The 20,519-nt window shown below is 43.5% G+C and overlaps 1 protein-coding gene across 1 annotated transcript in view; it reads left to right on the top strand.

Moving 5' to 3' along the window:
* Positions 1-2,174: 2,174 nt before the first annotated feature.
* The window catches only part of LOC307118027 (complement receptor type 2-like), a gene marked incomplete at both ends in the record, with an annotated part of 53,146 nt that continues 34,801 nt past the window's right edge, over positions 2,175-20,519 (top strand). The window contains 10 exons of the mRNA XM_079803319.1: positions 2,175-2,190; positions 2,657-2,845; positions 4,205-4,393; positions 5,757-5,945; positions 7,186-7,374; positions 8,733-8,921; positions 9,787-9,975; positions 11,339-11,527; positions 12,891-13,079; positions 14,441-14,629. Coding sequence (XP_079659445.1) covers positions 2,175-2,190; positions 2,657-2,845; positions 4,205-4,393; positions 5,757-5,945; positions 7,186-7,374; positions 8,733-8,921; positions 9,787-9,975; positions 11,339-11,527; positions 12,891-13,079; positions 14,441-14,629 — 1,717 coding nt within the window. The remainder of the gene's footprint in view (positions 2,191-2,656; positions 2,846-4,204; positions 4,394-5,756; positions 5,946-7,185; positions 7,375-8,732; positions 8,922-9,786; positions 9,976-11,338; positions 11,528-12,890; positions 13,080-14,440; positions 14,630-20,519) is intronic.

Here is a 20,519-nt window from a genome sequence, read left to right as displayed (position 1 = left end):
GGTCAAGTTCACGATATCCACAGGCGGGTAAACTCTGGGCTAAGATGAGCCTCCAGATGCCTGCGACCGAACCTGAAGAAACAGCAAGAACTACCGCCTGGACTAGGACAGCAAGACTGAGACCAACCAAGACAATGAGCACGCGACGGGAGACAGGACAGAGTGCTATAAAAAGTGAACAGCTGATGAGACACAACAGGTGAACAATTACTGAAACGAGCGGGAGGAGCCAGTGAACCCGTGAGGAACCACCACCAACAGGTAAGACATACATACACGATCACCCAGGAGTCCTGACACAGAGTCTCTTTCTTTCATCAGATTAAATATATCCGTACTGAGCCAAGGAAGAGCATTTTTTTTTTTTTTACCTTTTACCTTTCTAGTGAACTCCTTAACTAGACTTTGTAGCTTAATGGCAAACATCTTGCTGACTTCTTCTATGTTGGTCCCAGTAAATATATTTGTCCATTTGGTCTGCTGTACTGCCCTTTGAAAATTATCCATTTCATTCTTTGGGATCCTAAGTTGCTCCACAGGTTTATTAGAATGATGAAAGCGCTTTTTTGTAAGTTTTCTTGTCAGTAATGTCAGATTATGGTCAGACAGTCCAGTAATAAAATGTAAGGTTTTTACAATTTGTTCAGGCTTGTTACTGAATATTAAATCTATCTGTGTCTGAGATGATGTAGTTATTCTAGTAGGTCCTTCCAACAATTGGGTAAAATCCAGACTGTCTGTTATCTGCTTAAGAGATTTCCTACTAGTCTTATTTAGCCAGTTACAGTTTAGATCACCAAGCAGTATTACCTCAGTTTTAAAATCACATGCTTGAAGTAGCTTGTTAAAAGTGACATAGAAATCATTATTAGTGGAGGGCGGACAATATACAACAATGAGCACAAAAGACATTTCAGATGAGAGCACTATATTCAACCCAATACACTCCAAATCATGGTCAAGAGGCCAACATATCTGATGACATTTGATGTGATCTTTTATATAAATCATGACCCCTCCCCCTCTTCCCTCAGATCTGTCCCGTCTAAAGATATTATACCCTGGTACATGTAATGCAGCAGATGGAGAGTTGCTATGTAACCACGATTCTGACAGGCCTAGAAAGTCTAAGTTAGAGTTAGAGAGAAGATGATGTACTTGTTCAGACTTTGGGGTGAGGCTACGAATGTTCATATGCCCTCCAAAGAGACCCCTAGGTTTAAGTTGTTGAACCCAGATCAATCGAGAATGATTGACAGTTTTAAAAAAGTTCAGTTTGCGGTGTTTTTTCAGAGAAGGGTTTATAATGCTTTTGAGTTCACTGTTGGTTGTGCAGTGTAGATTTTCACGCTTACCTTGAGCGCAATGATCAGTTACCATGACATCAGAATGATATGATCCAGTAGGGTCAGAAACGTAGGGCAAGGAAATAGTTGTTTGCTCCTTAACGGTGAGAGCTCCGTTGTTGACGATACACGCGCCAATAGCCGGAAAACCCAGGCCTTCGGTGCTCCCCAAGCCCGGCGTCATAGACCTCTTTGTCCGAGATCTCCGCTCCCCGCCACCGAGAGATCCACCTCCTCCCGGTCGATGTCGAGCGAGCCCCAGCCCCTGAGAAGCAGGGACAATGCTCCCTGGGTCCCTGTAGCTGGCACCACGGGAAGCCGGACCTGAGCACGGGTGCACATCTCCGGACAACAACAGATAAAGTATGATGATGATCCCACTGTCACTTTGGCGTTTGCCCCGGATTGCATTACTTTGCTTGTATTGATCACGGCCGGCCGCCGTGTTTACAAACGCTTGCATTAAAATATGCTTTCCATGTCCGAAGTGCTTTATCAACGTCGTTTCTCGGTACACTGTTATATTTTGAGAATGTCGCTTTATGTTTAGAAACGGACCCGAATCTGTCAAGTTTAAAACAACTCCAAAAACTAAAAGCGCCAGGAGAGCACCTGACGCCAGGAGAGCACCTGACGCACCTGTCCCGCCGGTTGTCGCCATCTTCCCACTCCTTCTTTTTTTCATAATTTTTCATAATTCACTGTCACTTTATAATTTAACGCTGTGTGGATGTTAACATAATGACATTTAGCAGATGTTGGGTTTTTGTTAACATTGCTAAAATGTTGATATTTGACGTTAATATGATGCCATGAGATGTTATCATTATGACGACCATCAGATGTTGGGTTTTAATAACTGTACCTAAAATATTGGCCTTTGGCATTAATATGAAATTTCGATGATACATTTGGTAGACATTGCATTTAACGTTGACTTAAACCCAGTAATATATAAAGGTCAGCTGCTGTCAGTATTCAATGTCAAATTGATGATGGCATTAGACATTGTCTTGACATTCAACTTTGGTCACCCTTCATCAAAACCTATATTCATGTGCCTTATGATGCTTTTGGCCCGTTGGTTAGGAATTTAACTTCTAAGTGTAATTTTTTTTAATTTATTTATTTTTACTTTTTTTATGTAAATTGTATTGCTTTTTATGAGTTGCGATTTTTACCAGTAGATGATAAGATGTGTGAAAAGGAGAACTTGCATGACAACTTATTTTAATGGGGTCATATAATTAGGGGTCAAGCACTGAAGGTTAAGTTTTTGGCTTTATGAATTGTTTTTTCTCCTGGTTTAGTGCCAGAGATCACCTGTTCAGCACCTGCTGTAGCAAACCGATTGGTAAGACGTGGAGAGAGGAAGCGGTACAAAGACAATGACACAGTAACCATCACCTGCATTAAGGGATTTGATCTGATTGGCTCACCATTGGTCACATGTGGACCAAATGGCCAGTGGCGGAACTTACCTGAGTGTCACCCTGCAGGTAATTTAGGCTGTTTTCACAATGCATCTGAAATCGCATTCTTCCCTAAGGCTAAAAACAGTCTGTGACAAAAGAATTCACAGTACTCATAAAAGAGTTGGTAAAATGTACTCTGATGACCTACTACTTCCGGCGAGATTGGACACTTTATTATCCCATGATGCCTCGGGAGAGAATTTGTTAATGGCGGTGAAACGATGTAACTGACACTGGTAGGTCAGATGATTATGACAACATGGCGGATATGTTAGTATGTTCGGATTACATATATGTAAGGCCAGCTAGTAGTTGCTGTGCAAGTAAACCTCACTCCTCTGATCTCAAGAGACGCTCTAGCGACTGATACTAGAGGTTGCAGCCTTTAGCCTCCTTGTTAGATCGTCCAACTCGCATGCTGGTGGATCCAGGTTCAAGTCCCGATTTTAAGCGGGTAGTCAAACAGGAGGGGTTACATGTAGAACATAGTTTTTAAGCGGCCATCCCTATTCAAAATAAGTACCTACTCAAGAGTATGTGTGATTTCAAATGCAGCCCTGGTTGAAATACTTAATCTGAAACTGAGTTCAACTTCCTCCTAAATTTCAAGTGATATGAAGAATGCATGCTGCTCACTAAAGGTAGTTTCTTGCTCTAAATTTAACATCAGAAAGACATTGGACTCCAACATTTGACTCTTGGTGAAATCAGGTTGACGTCAAAACCCAACATTGGCTTGATATCAACCGCCAACATTGGATAGACATTGAATTCCTGTCACTTTATAATTTAACGCTGTGTGGATGTTAACATCATGACATTTAGCAGATGTTTGGTTTTTGTTACCATTGCTAAAATGTTTATATTTGACTTTAATATGATGCCATGAGATGTTATCATTATGACGACCATCAGATGTAGGGTTTTAATAACTGTACCTAAAATGTTGGCCTTTGGCATTAATATGAAATTGCCATGATACATTTGGTAGACATTGCATTTAACGTTGACTTAAACCCAGTAAAATATAAAGGTCAGCTGCTGTCAGTATTCAATGTCAAATTGATGATGGCATAAGACATCGTCCTGACATTCAACTTTGGTCACCCTTCATCAAAACCTATATTCATGTGCCTTATGATGCCTTTGGCCCGTTGGTTAGGAATTTAACTTCTAAGTGTAATTTTTTGTTAATTGATTTATTTTTACTTTTTTTATGTAAATTGTATTACTTTTTATGAGTTGCGATTTTTACCACTAGATGATAAGATGGGTGAAAAGGAGAACTTGCATGACAACTTATTTTAATGGTTTCATATAATTAGGAGTCAAGCACTGAAGGTTAAGTTTTTGGCTTTATGAATGTTTTTTCTCCTGATTTAGTGCCAGAGATCACCTGTTCAGCACCTGCTGTAGCAAACCGATTGGTAAGACGTGGACAGAGGAAGCGGTACAAACCCAATGACACAGTAACCATCACCTGCATTAAGGGATTTAATCTGAATGGCTCATCAGTGGTCACATGTGGACCAAATGGCCAGTGGCGGAACTTGCCTGAGTGTCACCCTGCAGGTAATTTAAGCTGTTTTCACAATGCATCTAAAATCGCATTCTTCCCTAAAGCTAAAAACAGTCTGTGACAAAAGAATTCACAGTACTCATAAAAGAGTTGGTAAAATGTACTCTGATGACCTACTACTTCCGGCGAGATTGGACACTTTACTATCCCATGATGCCTCGGGAGAGAATTTGTTAATGGCGGTGAAACGATGTAACTGACGCTGGTAAGTCAGTTGATTATGACAACATGGCGGATATGTTAGTATGTTCGGATTACATATATGTAACGGAGGCCAGCTAGTAGTTGCTGTGCGAGTAAACCTCACTCCTCTGATCTCAAAAGACGCTCTAGCGACTGATACTAGAGGTTGCAGCCTTTAGCCTCCTTGTTAGATCGTCCAACTCGCATGCTGGCGGATCCGGGTTCAAGTCCCGCTTTGGGCGGGCGGTCAAACAGGAGGGGTTACATGTAGAACGTAGTTTTTAAGCGGCCGTCCCTATTCATAATAAGTACCTACTCAAGAGTGTGTTTGATTTCAAATGAAGCCCTGGTTGAAATACTTAATCTGAAACCGAGTTCAACTTCCTCCTAAATTTCAAATGATATGAGGAATGCATGCTGCTCACTAAAGGTAGTTTCTTGCTCTAAATTTAACATCAGAAAGACATTGGACTCCAACATTTGACTCTTGGTGAAATCAGGTTGACGTCAAAACCCAACATTGGCTTGATATCAACCGCCAACATTGGATAGACATTGAATTCCTGTCACTTTATAATTTAACGCTGTGTGGATGTTAACATCATGACATTTAGCAGATGTTGGGTTTTTGTTACCATTGCTAAAATGTTGATATTTGACATTAATATGATGCCATGAGATGTTATCATTATGCCGACCATCAGATGTTGGGTTTTGGTTACTGTACCTAAAATGTTGGCCTTTGGCATTAATATGAAATTGCCATGAAACATTTGGTAGACAATGCATTTAACGTTGACTTAAACCCAGTAAAATATAAAGGTCAGCTGCTGTCAGTATTCAATGTCAAATTGATGATGGCATTAGACATCGTCCTGACATTCAACTTTGGTCACCCTTCATCAAAACCTATATTCATGTGCCTTATGATGCCTTTGGCCCGTTGGTTAGGAATTGAACTTCTAAGTGTAATTTTTTTTAATTGATGTATTTTTACTTTTTTTTATGTAAATTGTATATACTTTTTATGAGTTGCGATTTTTACCAGTAGATTATAAGATGGGTGAAAAGGAGAACTTGCATGACAACTTATTTTAATGGTGTCATATAATTAGGGGTCAAGCACTGAAGGTTAAGTTTTGGCTTTATGAATTGTTTTTTCTCCTGGTTTAGTGCCAGAGATCACCTGTTCAGCACCTGCTGTAGCAAACCGATTGCTAAGACGTGGAGAGAGGAAGCGGTACAAACCCAATGACTCAGTAACCATCACCTGCATTAAGGGATTTAATCTGAATGGCTCATCAGTGGTCACATGTGGACCAAATGGCCAGTGGCGGAACTTACCTGAGTGTCAACCTGCAGGTAATTTAGGCTGTTTTCACACTGCATCTGAAATCGCATTCTTCCCTAAGGCTAAAAACAGTCTGTGACAAAAGAATTCACAGTAGTCATAAAAGAGTTGGTAAAATGTACTCTGATGACCTACTACTTCCGGCGAGATTGGACACTTTACTATCCCATGATGCCTCAGGAGAGAATTTGTTAATGGCGATGAAACGATGTAACTGACGCTGGTAGGTCAGTTGATTATGACAACATGGCGGATATGTTAGTATGTTCGGATTACATATATGTAACTGAGGCCAGCTAGTAGTTGCTGTGCGAGTAAACCTCACTCCTCTGATCTCAAGAGACGCTCTAGCGACTGATACTAGAGGTTGCAGCCTTTAGCCTCCTTGTTAGATCGTCCATCTCGCATGCTGGCGGATCCGGGTTCAAGTCCCGCTTTTGGCGGGCAGTCAAACAGGAGGTGTTATATGTAGAACATAGTGATATGAAGAATGCATGCCGCTCACTAAAGGTAGTTTCTTGCTCTAAATTTAACATCAGAAAGACATTGGACTCCAACATTAGACTCTTGGTGAAATCAGGTTGATGTCAAAACCCAACATTGGCTTGATATCAACCGCCAACATTGGATAGACATTGAATTCCTGTCACTTTATAATTTAACGCTGTGTGGATGTTAACATCGTGACATTTAGCAAATGTTGGGTTTTTGTTACCATTGCTAAAATGTTGATATTTGACGTTAATATGATGCCATGAGATGTTATCATTATGACGACCATCAGATGTTGGGTTTTAATAACTGTACCTAAAATGTTGGCCTTTGGCATTAATATGAAATTGCCATGATACATTTGGTAGACATTGCATTTAACGTTGACTTAAACCCAGTAAAATATAAAGGTCAGCTGCTGTCAGTATTCAATGTCAAATTGATGATGGCATTAGACATCGTCCTGACATTCAACTTTGGTCACCCTTCATCAAAACCTATATTCATGTGCCTTATGATGCCTTTGGCCCGCTGGTTAGGAATTTAACTTCTAAGTGTAATTTTTTTAAATTGATTTATTGTTACTTTTTTTATGTAAATTGTATTACTTTTTATGAGTTGCGATTTTTACCAGTAGATGATAAGATGGGTGAAAAGGAGAACTTGCATGACAACTTATTTTAATGGTGTCATATAATTAGGGGTCAAGCACTGAAGGTTAAGTTTTTGGCTTTATGAATGTTTTTTCTCCTGGTTTAGTGCCAGAGATCACCTGTTCAGCACCTGCTGTAGCAAATCGATTGGTAAGACGTGGAGAGAGGAAGCGGTACAAACCCAATGACACAGTAACCATCACCTGCATTAAGGGATTTAATCTGAATGGCTCATCAGTGGTCACATGTGGACCAAATGGCCAGTGGCGGAACTTACCTGAGTGTCACCCTGCAGGTAATTTAGGCTGTTTTCACACTGCATCTGAAATCGCATTCTTCCCTAAGGCTAAAAACAGTCTGTGACAAAAGAATTCACAGTACTCATAAAAGAGTTGTTAAAATGTACTCTGATGACCTACTACTTCCGGCGAGATTGGACACTTTACTATCCCATGATGCCTCGGGAGAGAATTTGTTAATGGCGGTGAAAGGATGTAACTGACGCTGGTAGGTCAGGTGATTATGACAACATGGCGGATATGATAGTATGTTCGGATTACATATATGTAACGGAGGCCAGCTAGTAGTTGCTGTGCGAGTAAACCTCACTCCTCTGATCTCAAGAGACGCTCTAGCGACTGATACTAGAGGTTGCAGCCTTTAGCCTCCTTGTTAGATCGTCCAACTCGCATGCTGGCGGATCCGGGTTCAAGTCCCGCTTTGGGCGGCCATTCAAACAGGAGGGGTTATATGTAGAACATAGTTTTTAAGTGGCCATCCCTGTTCAAAATAAGTACCTCAAGAGTGTGTTTGATTTCAAATGCAGCCCTGGTTGAAATACTTAATCTGAAACTGAGTTCAAATTCCTCCTAAATTTCAAGTGATATGAAGAATACATGCTGCTCACTAAAGGTAGGTTCTTGCTCTAAATTTAACATCAGAAAGACATTGGACTCCAACATAGGACTCTTGGTGAAATCAGGTTGACGTCAAAACCCAACATTGGCTTGATATCAACCGCCAACATTGGATAGACATTGAATTCCTGTCACTTTATAATTTAACGCTGTGTGGATGTTAACATCATGACATTTAGCAGATGTTGGGTTTTTGTTACCATTGCTAAAATGTTGATATTTGACGTTAATATGATGCCATGAGATGTTATCATTATGACGACCATCAGATGTTGGGTTTTAATAACTGTACCTAAAATGTTGGCCTTTGGCATTAATATGAAATTGCTATGATACATTTGGTAGACATTGCATTTAACGTTGACTTAAACCCAGTAAAATATAAAGGTCAGCTGCTGTCAGTATTCAATGTCAAATTGATGATGGCATTAGACATCGTCCTGACATTCAATTTTGGTCACCCTTCATCAAAACCTATATTCATGTGCCTTATGATCCCTTTGGCCCGCTGGTTAGGAATTGAACTTCTAAGTGTAATTTTTTTAATTGATTTATTTTTACTTTTTTTATGTAAATTGTATTACTTTTTATGAGTTGCGATTTTTACCAGTAGATTATAAGATGGGTGAACAGGAGAACTTGCATGACAACTTATTTTAATGGTGTCATATAATTAGGGGTCAAGCACTGAAGGTTAAGTTTTTGGCTTTATGAATTGTTTTTTCTCCTGGTTTAGTGCCAGAGATCACCTGTTCAGCACCTGCTGTAGCAAACCGATTGGTAAGACGTGGAGAGAGGAAGCGGTACAAACCCAATGACTCAGTAACCATCACCTGCATTAAGGGATTTAATCTGAATGGCTCATCAGTGGTCACATGTGGACCAAATGGCCAGTGGCGGAACTTACCTGAGTGTCGCCCTGCAGGTAATTTAGGCTGTTTTCACAATGCATCTGAAATCACATTCTTCCCTAAGGCTAAAAACAGTCTGTGACAAAAGAATTCACCGTACTCATGAAAGAGTTGGTAAAATGTACTCTGATGACCTACTACTTCCGGCGAGATTGGACACTTTACTATCCCATGATGCCTCGGGAGAGAATTTGTTAATGGCGATGAAACGATGTAACTGACGCTGGTAGGTCAGGTGATTATGACAACATGGCGGATATGTTAGTATGTTCGGATTACATATATGTAACGGAGGCCAGCTAGTAGTTGCTGTGCGAGTAAACCTCACTCCTCTGATCTCAAGAGACACTCTAGCCACTGATACTAGAGGTTGCAGCCTTTAGCCTCCTTGTTAGATCGTCCAACTCGCATGCTGGCGGATCCGGGTTCAAGTCCCGCTTTGGGCGGGCATTCAAACAGGAGGGGTTATATATAGAACATAGTTTTTAAGTGGCCATCCCTATTCAAAATAAGTACCTACTCAAGAGTGTGTTTGATTTCAAATGCAGCCCTGGTTGAAATACTTAATCTGAAACTGAGTTCAAATTCCTCCTAAATTTCACCCTTCATCAAAACCTATATTCATGTGCCTTATGATGCCTGTGGCCCGCTGGTTAGGAATTGAACTTCTAAGTGTAATTTTTTTTTATTGATTTATTTTTACTTTTTTTTATGTAAACTGTATTACTTTTTATGTGTTGCACTTTTTACCAGTAGATGATAAGATGGGTGAAAAGGAGAACTTGCATGACAACTTATTTTAATGGTGTCATATAATTAGGAGTCAAGCACTAAAGGTTAAGTTTTTGGCTTTATGAATTGTTTTTTCTCCTGATTTAGTGCCAGAGATCACCTGTTCAGCACCTGCTGTAGCAAACCGATTGGTAAGACGTGGACAGAGGAAGCGGTACAAACCCAATGACACAGTAACCATCACCTGCATTAAGGGATTTAATCTGAATGGCTCATCAGTGGTCACATGTGGACCAAATGGCCAGTGGCGGAACTTACCTGAGTGTCACCCTGCAGGTAATTTAGGCTGTTTTCACAATGCATCTGAAATCACATTCTTCCCTAAGGCTAAAAACAGTCTGTGACAAAAGAATTCACAGTACTCATAAAAGAGTTGGTAAAATGTACTCTGATGACCTACTACTTCCGGCGAGATTGGACACTTTACTATCCCATGATGCCTCGGGAGAGAATTTGTTAATGGCGATGAAACGATGTAACTGACGCTGGTAGGTCAGGTGATTATGACAACATGGCGGATATGTTAGTATGTTCGGATTACATATATGTAACGGAGGCCAGCTAGTAGTTGCTGTGCAAGTAAACCTCACTCCTCTGATCTCAAGAGACGCTCTAGCGACTGATACTAGAGGTTACAGCCTTTAGCCTCCTTGTTAGATCGTCCAACTCGCATGCTGGCGGATCCGGGTTCAAGTCCCGCTTTGGGCGGGCATTCAAACAGGAGGGGTTATATATAGAACATAGTTTTTAAGTGGCCATCCCTATTCAAAATAAATACCTACTCAAGAGTGTGTTTGATTTCAAATGCAGCCCTGGTTGAAATACTTAATCTGAAACTGAGTTCAAATTCCTCCTAAATTTCAAGTGATATGAAGAATACATGCTGCTCACTAAAGGTAGTTTCTTGCTCTAAATTTAACATCAGAAAGACATTGGACTCCAACATTAGACTCTTGGTGAAATCAGGTTGACGTCAAAACCCAACATTGGCTTGATATCAACCGCCAACATTGGATAGACATTGAATTCCTGTCACTTTATAATTTAACGCTGTGTGGATGTTAACATCATGACATTTAGTAGATGTTGGGTTTTTGTTACCATTGCTAAAATTTTGATATTTTACGTTAATATGATGCCATGAGATGTTATCATTATGACGACCATCAGATGTTTGGTTTTAATAACTGTACCTAAAATGTTGGCCTTTGGCATTAATATGAAATTGCTATGATACATTTGGTAGACATTGCATTTAACGTTGACTTAAACCCATTAAAATATAAAGGTCAGCTGCTGTCAGTATTCAATGTCAAATTGATGATGGCATTAGACATCGTCCTGACATTCAACTTTGGTCACCCTTCATCAAAACCTATATTCATGTGCCTTATGATGCCTGTGGCCCGCTGGTTAGGAATTGAACTTCTAAGTGTAATTTTTTTTTATTGATTTATTTTTACTTTTTTTTATGTAAATTGTATTACTTTTTATGTGTTGCACTTTTTACCAGTAGATGATAAGATGGGTGAAAAGGAGAACTTGCATGACAACTTATTTTAATGGTGTCATATAATTAGGAGTCAAGCACTAAAGGTTAAGTTTTTGGCTTTATGAATTGTTTTTTCTCCTGATTTAGTGCCAGAGATCACCTGTTCAGCACCTGCTGTAGCAAACCGATTGGTAAGACGTGGACAGAGGAAGCGGTACAAACCCAATGACACAGTAACCATCACCTGCATTAAGGGATTTAATCTGAATGGCTCATCATTGGTCACATGTGGACCAAATGGCCAGTGGCGGAACTTACCTGAGTGTCAACCTGCAGGTAATTTAGGCTGTTTTCACAATGCATCTGAAATCACATTCTTCCCTAAGGCTAAAAACAGTCTGTGACAAAAGAATTCACAGTACTCATAAAAGAGTTGGTAAAATGTACTCTGATGACCTACTACTTCCGGCGAGATTGGACACTTTACTATCCCATGATGCCTCGGGAGAGAATTTGTTAATGGCGATGAAACGATGTAACTGACGCTGGTAGGTCAGGTGATTATGACAACATGGCGGATATGTTAGTATGTTCGGATTACATATATGTAACGGAGGCCAGCTAGTAGTTGCTGTGCAAGTAAACCTCACTCCTCTGATCTCAAGAGACGCTCTAGCGACTGATACTAGAGGTTACAGCCTTTAGCCTCCTTGTTAGATCGTCCAACTCGCATGCTGGCGGATCCGGGTTCAAGTCCCGCTTTGGGCGGGCATTCAAACAGGAGGGGTTATATATAGAACATAGTTTTTAAGTGGCCATCCCTATTCAAAATAAATACCTACTCAAGAGTGTGTTTGATTTCAAATGCAGCCCTGGTTGAAATACTTAATCTGAAACTGAGTTCAAATTCCTCCTAAATTTCAAGTGATATGAAGAATACATGCTGCTCACTAAAGGTAGTTTCTTGCTCTAAATTTAACATCAGAAAGACATTGGACTCCAACATTAGACTCTTGGTGAAATCAGGTTGACGTCAAAACCCAACATTGGCTTGATATCAACCGCCAACATTGGATAGACATTGAATTCCTGTCACTTTATAATTTAACGCTGTGTGGATGTTAACATCATGACATTTAGCAGATATTGGGTTTTTGTTATCATTGCTAAAATGTTGATATTTGACGTTAATATGATGCCATGAGATGTTATCATTATGACGACCATCAGATGTTGGGTTTTAATAACTGTACCTAAAATGTTGGCCTTTGGCATTAATATGAAATTGCCATGATACATTTGGTAGACATTGCATTTAATGTTGACTTAAACCCAGTAAAATATAAAGGTCAGCTGCTGTCAGTATTCAATGTCAAATTGATGATGGCATTAGACATCGTCCTGACATTCAACTTTGGTCACCCTTCATCAAAACCTATATTCATGTGCCTTATGATGCCTGTGGCCCGCTGGTTAGGAATTGAACTTCTAAGTGTAATTTTTTTTAATTTATTTATTTTTACTTTTTTTTATGTAAATTGTATTACTTTTTATGTGTTGCACTTTTTACCAGTAGATGATAAGATGGGTGAAAAGGAGAACTTGCATGACAACTTATTTTAATGGTGTCATATAATTAGGAGTCAAGCACTAAAGGTTAAGTTTTTGGCTTTATGAATTGTTTTTTCTCCTGATTTAGTGCCAGAGATCACCTGTTCAGCACCTGCTGTAGCAAACCGATTGGTAAGACGTGGACAGAGGAAGCGGTACAAACCCAATGACACAGTAACCATCACCTGCATTAAGGGATTTAATCTGAATGGCTCATCAGTGGTCACATGTGGACCAAATGGCCAGTGGCGGAACTTACCTGAGTGTCAACCTGCAGGTAATTTAGGCTGTTTTCACAATGCATCTGAAATCGCATTCTTCCCTAAGGCTAAAAACAGTCTGTGACAAAAGAATTCACAGTACTCATAAAAGAGTTGGTAAAATGTACTCTGATGACCTACTACTTCCAGCGAGATTGGACACTTTACTATCCCATGATGCCTCGTGAGAGAATTTGTTAATGGCGATGAAACGATGTAACTGACGCTGGTAGGTCAGGTGATTATGACAACATGGCGGATATGTTAGTATGTTCGGATTACATATATGTAACGTAGGCCAGCTAGTAGTTGCTGTGCGAGTAAACCTCACTCCTCTGATCTCAAGAGACGCTCTAGCGACTGATGCTAGAGGTTGCAGCCTTTAGCCCCCTTGTTAGATCGTCCAACTCGCATGCTGGCGGATCCGGGTTCAAGTCCCGCTTTGGGCGGGCAGTCAAACAGGAGGGGCTATATGAAGAACATAGTTTTTAAGCAGCCGTCCCTATTCAAAATAAGGACCTACTCAAGAGTGTGTGTGATTTCAAATGCAGCCCTGGTTGAAATACTTAATCTGAAACTGAGTTCAACTACCTTCTAAATTTCAAGCGATATTAAGAATGCATGCTGCTCACTAAAGCTAGTTTCTTGCTCTAAATGTAACATCAGAAAGACATTGGACTCCAACATTGGACTCTTGGTGAAATCAGGTTGACGTCAAAACCCAACATTGGCTTGATATCAACTGCCAACATTGGATAGACATTGAATTCCTGTCACTTTATAATTTAACACTGTGTGGATGTTAACATCATGACATTTAGCAGATGTTGGGTTTTTGTTACCATTGCTAAAATGTTGATATTTGACGTTAATATGATGCCATGAGATGTTATCATTATGACGACCATCAGATGTAGGGTTTTAATAACTGTACCTAAAATGTTGGCCTTTGGCATTAATATTAAATTGCCATGATACATTTGGTAGACGTTGCATTTGACGTTGACTTAAACCCAGTAAAATATAAAGGTCAGCTGCTGTCAGTATTCAATGTCAAATTGATGATGGCATTAGACGTCGTCCTGACATTCAATTTTGGTCACCCTTCATCAAAACCTATATTCATGTGCCTTATGATGCCTGTGGCCCACTGGTTAGGAATTGAACTTCTAAGTGTAATTCTTTTTAATTGATTTATTGTTACTTTTTTATGTAAATTGTATTAATTTTTATGAGTTGCGATTTTTACCAGTAGATGATAAGATGGGTGAAAAGGAGAACTTGCATGACAACTTAGTTTAATGGTGTCATATAATTAGGGGTCAAGCACTGAAGGTTAAGTTTTTGGCTTTATGAATTGTTTTTTCTCCTGGTTTAGTGCCAGAGATCACCTGTTCAGCACCTGCTGTAGCAAACCGATTGGTAAGACGTGGAGAGAGGAAGCGTTACAAACCCAATGACACAGTAACCATCACCTGCATTAAGGGATTTAATCTGAATGACTCATCAGTGGTCACATGTGGACCAAATGGCCAGTGGTGGAACTTACCTGAGTGTCACCCTGCAGGTAATTTAGGCTGTTTTCACAATGCATCTGGAATCGCATTCTTCCCTAAGGCTAAAAACAGTCTGTGACAAAATAATTCACAGTACTCATAAAAGAGTTGGTAAAATGTACTCTGATGACCTACTACTTCCGGCGAGATTGGACACTTTACTATCCCATGATGCCTCGGGAGAGAATTTGTTAATGGCGGTGAAACGACGTAACTGACGCTGGTAGGTCAGGTGATTATGACAACATGGCGGATATGTTAGTATGTTCGGATTACATATATGTAACGGAGGCCAGCTAGTAGTTGCTGTGCGAGTAAACCTCACTCCTCTAATCTCAAGAGACGCTCTAGCGACTGATACTAGAGGTTGCAGCCTTTAGGCTCCTTGTTAGATCGTCCAACTCGCATGCTGGCGGATCCGGGTTCAAGTCCCGCTTTGGGCGGGCAGTCAAACAGGAGGGGTTCCCTTTCGAAAGGGAACTCTCGCTGCGTCAGCTGACGCTATGGGGAACGCCTTCAGCATGACAGGTGTCTGAAGCTACTATCGAATTACGTCAATCCTATTGACCGGTGACAGCCCATGATGTCATCAATGTGCGACCCGGAAGTATATAAGGGCGCCTTGCCAACACACACACACATCTTTTTCGTCTTAAGGGACTGTCTGTTTGAAGTGCTAGACGAGTTAAGGTAATACAAATTCATTGTTTAAATACACACGAGTGTGTATTTACTGCCTGGGATCAAGAGCATGCATAGTCAGTTTATATAAAGTTGTTTGTGTGTAAGTGTGAGCGGTTTTCAATTTGAGATCGCTCCACTCTAGTCTGGCTTTGTTCTTGAGGGAAGAGAGTTTGGCATCTGGTGCTGGATGATGCTGTCCCGCTCATGCCGAGGCTGAGCGTTTGCATAAATCATGGGTTTCTCAGATGCAGCTTGCCGATCATCGCGGGAGGTTATATTCCTCTTGGACGATCTGGCGGCTAACGAGACTTATCAGCAAGTGCTCTTAGGGATGGCTGGTGAGAGTGGCATGAATCCTCTCAGTCACCCTGACCGTGTATGCTGAGCTGATGAATGTTATGGAACGTGCTGCAGGCAGGCTGTGGCCGCCATGTTGGCGCTGTAGAGGCGAGATCGCTCGTGATAGATTGCACGATCGATTTTTCCTTGGCCATAAATCATCAGCTCAGATTAGCCTTCCATTTCTTGCTGATCTCCTTACAGAGATCGAGAGGGCATGGAAGAATCCATATTCGACCCAATATTCACCGACATCAGCGTTTTAACTTCGCTGATGTCGAGGGGATAGGGGAATATGGATACGTGTTGATGCTACCAATTGACGAGGAACGTTTGCGAACTTTCCTCGCAATTTGTTGGGCATCAACATTGAGAGTTCAAACTCTGCCATCTACCTCTCTAAAACATGTTGTGCTTTGATGGCAGGGCATACACGGCAGCAGGTCAGGCTGGTGCTGCTTTTCACACCATGGTGTTTCAGGCGTACCAGGCAGATCTGCTGGGGGATCTTGATCAGGGGTAGGTTTTTAACACCTGATGCGGTGGTCGAACTGCGCCGCACCACAGGTCTAGCTCTCCGTGCCACCAAGCAAAGCAGCTGCCGCGATCGGCTGATTGTGGGCGGCGATGGTGGCCTCGGAGAGACATTTGTGGTCGAACTCGGCGGATATCGTGGAGAAAGGAAAGAGCTTTCTCCACGAGTCGCCGGTTTTGCCTTACAAACTTTTCAATAAAAGTTTGGAGAGGCGAAGGCGCGTTCGGCAGCGCTTAACCTGCATACCACTGAGATCCGGATCCACGCCCAGGCAGGCGGGAGGGCCTGGCCTGGCCTGTCATGGCCTGAGGGCTGGAGACAGGGCCAGAGTGCCAGTATTGCCTTTCGTGCACCCCCTCGTAGGAGTAGGTCGCAAAAGAGGCGGGTCTCCCGTTGGAAGAAGGATCCCTCATAGTTTTTCTTCATAGAGCGTTTCTCCAGGTGCTTCTTACATCAGGCCTGGGGCGGCCCGCCTTGGCTTGATCAGTGAGAGCGCCCCTTTCAGGCATGCAAGGGCGGTAGAACACCGCGGTCATATGAGAACTGTGTGGTGAGTCTTCGCTCTACACGCCACAGGTGAGAGTGGTCTATTTTGTGTGATACACTAAAATATGTATTTCTTACAGACCTCTGTTCCCTGTATAGAGTGTGGGTTTATGCAACCATTAGGAAAGGAGGAGTTAACTGAAGTTTCCCCCTGTAGGTGGCTTATTACAGCACCAGGATCTGGGCTGTGGAGGTGAGTGTGTGTTGGCTTTCCCCTTTAAAGAAACGCGGGGCAGGCCACCGCTCATGTTGTTCATATGTATATAAACTTAGGCGTCCTCTCATGGTGAGAGTTGTGTTGAGGCCGCCGCTCATTTCTACTGAAATGTAAGAGGAGTACTAAGCGGTAGGACGTCCTTCTGGGAGAATGGAGTGTTTGCTACCGCTTTGGGTTTTTTACTATGTGTCTTCGGTTCCCCTAAGCCACCGCAGGTTAGAGTAGTTTGTCTCTTCTAGAGTGTGTTTACTAGAAACTGACGCTGGAGCTTCAGTTGGGCATATTTGCTTAGTTGGCCTAGGCTGTAGGGATGTTGGAGGTGCGTTGCTGAGGCACTGTCACCTCTGGCTGTTCACTACGTGAATTTGAACCCTTATGTTGTCAGCCTCCTCTCATGTGAGAGTCGCTCGGTCAGAGCCAGCCCATTTTTCTAATGTCTGGGTTCACAGCAGCTGCGACCAGGTAGCTGCCTAAGAGGCCTCCTGTGGGCGGCCCCAGTTTGTATGAACTGGTGTGTTATGCTTCCCAGATACGTTGACTATTGTGAAGACTCGTTACCAGCTGGTAGGCTTTACAAAGCCTCCCTGGGGGCGAGTCCCCATTGCAGTGCAATGGGTAGTTATTAGTCAGCCAGTAGTCTAACTGTCAAGGGTTTCATAGCAGTCAGTTGTAACTTGCTACCAGGTGGTAGGCCTCACCAGGCCTCTCTGAAGGCGAGTTCCAGAGTTGGATACTCGGCTAGAATGGCTTGTTATCAAATGGTAGGCCTCATTGGGCCTCATCGGGCCTCCTTGAGGGCGAGTGCCGATGTGTGACATCGGTATGGCTAGCCTGACTGGCTATCAGGTGGTAGGCCTCTTCAGGCCTCCGTAAGGACGAGCCCCCAGGGTCTTTTTGTTACTCTGACAATTTGCATAATTGCTAACAGTTGGCAGGCCTCTCTAGGCCTCGCTGGAGGAGTGCTCTGAGTCTCAGTCACTTGACGGTTAGCATGGTAAATGCTAGCAGGTGGTAGGCCTCACCAGGCATCCCTAGTAGGCTTGTTATCAGATAGAAGGACTCGCTAGGCTTCTTTCTGAAGGTGAGCTCCAGAGGCAGGAATGCTTGGGTAGCTAGCATGACTTGCTATTAGGGTAGGCCTCACCGGGCCTCCCTGAAGGTAAGTATCGATGCATGGCATCGGGATAACTAGCCCGGCTGGCTATCAGGTTATAGGCCCCATTAAGCCTCCCTGAAAGTCGGCTGTCAGGTGGAAGGCCTCACCAGGCCTCCCTGAAGGCAGGTACCGATGTATAGCATCGGGGTTAGCCTGGTCAGCTACCAGGGTTTAAAAAGCCCCATCAAGCCTCCCTGAGAGTCGGCGTTCAGGTGGAAGGCCTTACCAGGCCTCCCTGAAGGCAGGTACCGATGTTCGGCATTGGGAAGAATTGCCTGCTGGCAATCAGGTTCTAGGCCCCATCAAGCCTGCCTGAAGGTCGGCTGTCAGGTGGAAGGCATCACCAGGCCTCCCTAAAAGGCATGCTATCAGTTGGAAGGCCTCACCAGGCCTCACTGATGGTAAGCACCGATGTTGGCATCTGGTTAAATAGCCTGGCAGGCTGTGAGGTGGTAGGCCTCATTAGGCCTCCCTAGAGGCTTGCTTTCAGTTGGAAGGCCTCTCCAGGCTTCCCTGAAGGCAAGTACCAGTGTTCTTCACATCCAGACAGCTAGCCTGCTGGCTATTAGGTGCTGTCAGTTGCAAGGCCTACTAGGCCTCCCTAGGGCTTACTATCAGTTGGAGGGCCTCACCAGGCCTCACTGAAGGTAAGTACAGATGTGTGACATCAGGTTAATTAGCCGAGCAAGCTATCAGATGGTAGGCCTCATCAGGCCTCCCTGAAGCCTTGCTATCAGGTAGGAAGCCTCATCAGGCTTCCCTGAAGGCAAGTACCGATGTTCTTCACATCCGGACAGCTAGCCTGCCGGCTATTAGGTTGTAGGCCTCATCAGGCCTCCTTGAAGGCCTGCTGTCAGTTGGAAGGCCTTAGCCAGGCCTCCCTGAAGGCGAGCACCGACGTACGGCGTTCGGGTATGCGGCCTAGCAGGTTATCAGGTGGAAGGCCTTAGTAGGCCTCCCTGAGGGTGAGCTCCCAGGTTGCGGTCACTTGAACAGTTAGCATGAGTTGCTATCTGACAGTCGGCCCGCACCGGGCCTCCCTAGAGGTGACCTCAGCTGTTAGCATGCTTCGCTGGCAGGTAGTAGGCCTCACCAGGCCTCTCTGAATGTGAGCTTGAACGCTCTAGAAGCCGGCATATATTGCTATCAGGTGGTAGGCCTCTTCAGGCCTCCCTAAAAGCCTGCCGTCAGGTAGTAGGCCTCACTAGGCCTCCCCTGAGGGTGGAGTCCTGAGTCATGATCGGGCAGCTAGCATAGCTTGCTATCAGGTAGTAGGCCTCCCTGAGGAACCCGCTATCAGGTAGTAGGCCCCACGGGGCCTCCTTGAAGACGAAGTTCCCAAGTTTAGGCACTTCTTGGTTACCAGTTCTCTGTGAGTAGAACCTATGGTAACTTAGCCTACAGCTAGGGGTTACCCGCCAGGCAGGTTCAGCTGCTCCCCTCACTGAGGGTCGTCTATGAGCACACAGCCGCCTGAGCCTGGTAAGACGGTCGCAGGCCTCTCGTGAGGTCTCCCTGTTAGATCAGTCTGTAGGCCTGTCCGGCCTCCCTATTGCTTTGAAACACAAGTACTTGGTAGATCCTTGATTTGAGCAGGCAGACTCCCGTCGCTAGCAAGGGTTGTAAAGCGCTACGCTGAGTGTTGCTCTCTGGGATAACCCGTCTCTGAGTTCCGGGCTAAGTAGGACTGCCAGTTTTTCAGTCCCTTAGTCTGGATGCCTTCTGAGGCACCATCCGGAGGCTCTGTTTCTGAACAGACAGGGTTGGCTAAACCAAAGTGTCCATAACACTTAGGGCACCAGGTCAGGCCTCCCTGGTGGCACTCAGGCGAATTTGTTTCCCGAGTAGTGACTGGCTGGGGCTCCGTCGGGTCCCCTAGCCACATTCCCTTAAAGGGACCCCTTCTGTTGAAGTAGTTGGTCCCGGGCATTTGAGCAGTCTGGATAAGACCTCATGCAGTTGCATTAAGGTCCCGTTTAGGCGTATAGCTTGGGCAATGACCGTAGGGGATGCTGTCACTGACAGCCCAATGTGACCTGAGGGGGAGTTGCTCAGGTTTTTCAGTTGAATTTACTTGTGCTGATAGTTGTCACTGCCAGTGGACAGACACTCCCCTCAGCATGGCGGCATGGGTATATCGTTCCCCATAGCGTCAGCTGACGCAGCGAGAGTTCCCTTTCGAAAGGGAACGTCTCAGGTTATGCATGTAACCTCTGTTCCCTGAGAACAGGGAACGAAATGCTGCGTCTCGTTGCCATGCCTCGGGGCCTGTCTGCTGAACAGTCCCTTCAGACGAGAAGATGTGTGTGTGTTGGCAAGGCACCCTTATATACTTCCGGGTCGCACATTGATGACATCATGGGCTGTCACCGGTCAATAGGATTGACGTAATTCGATAGTAGCTTCAGACACCTGTCACGCTGG

The sequence above is a fragment of the Gobio gobio genome (genome assembly GCF_949357685.1).
Source record: "Gobio gobio genome assembly, chromosome: 21".
Taxonomy (NCBI): Eukaryota; Metazoa; Chordata; class Actinopteri; order Cypriniformes; family Gobionidae; genus Gobio; species Gobio gobio.
This window is presented reverse-complemented; position numbering and strand designations above follow the sequence as displayed.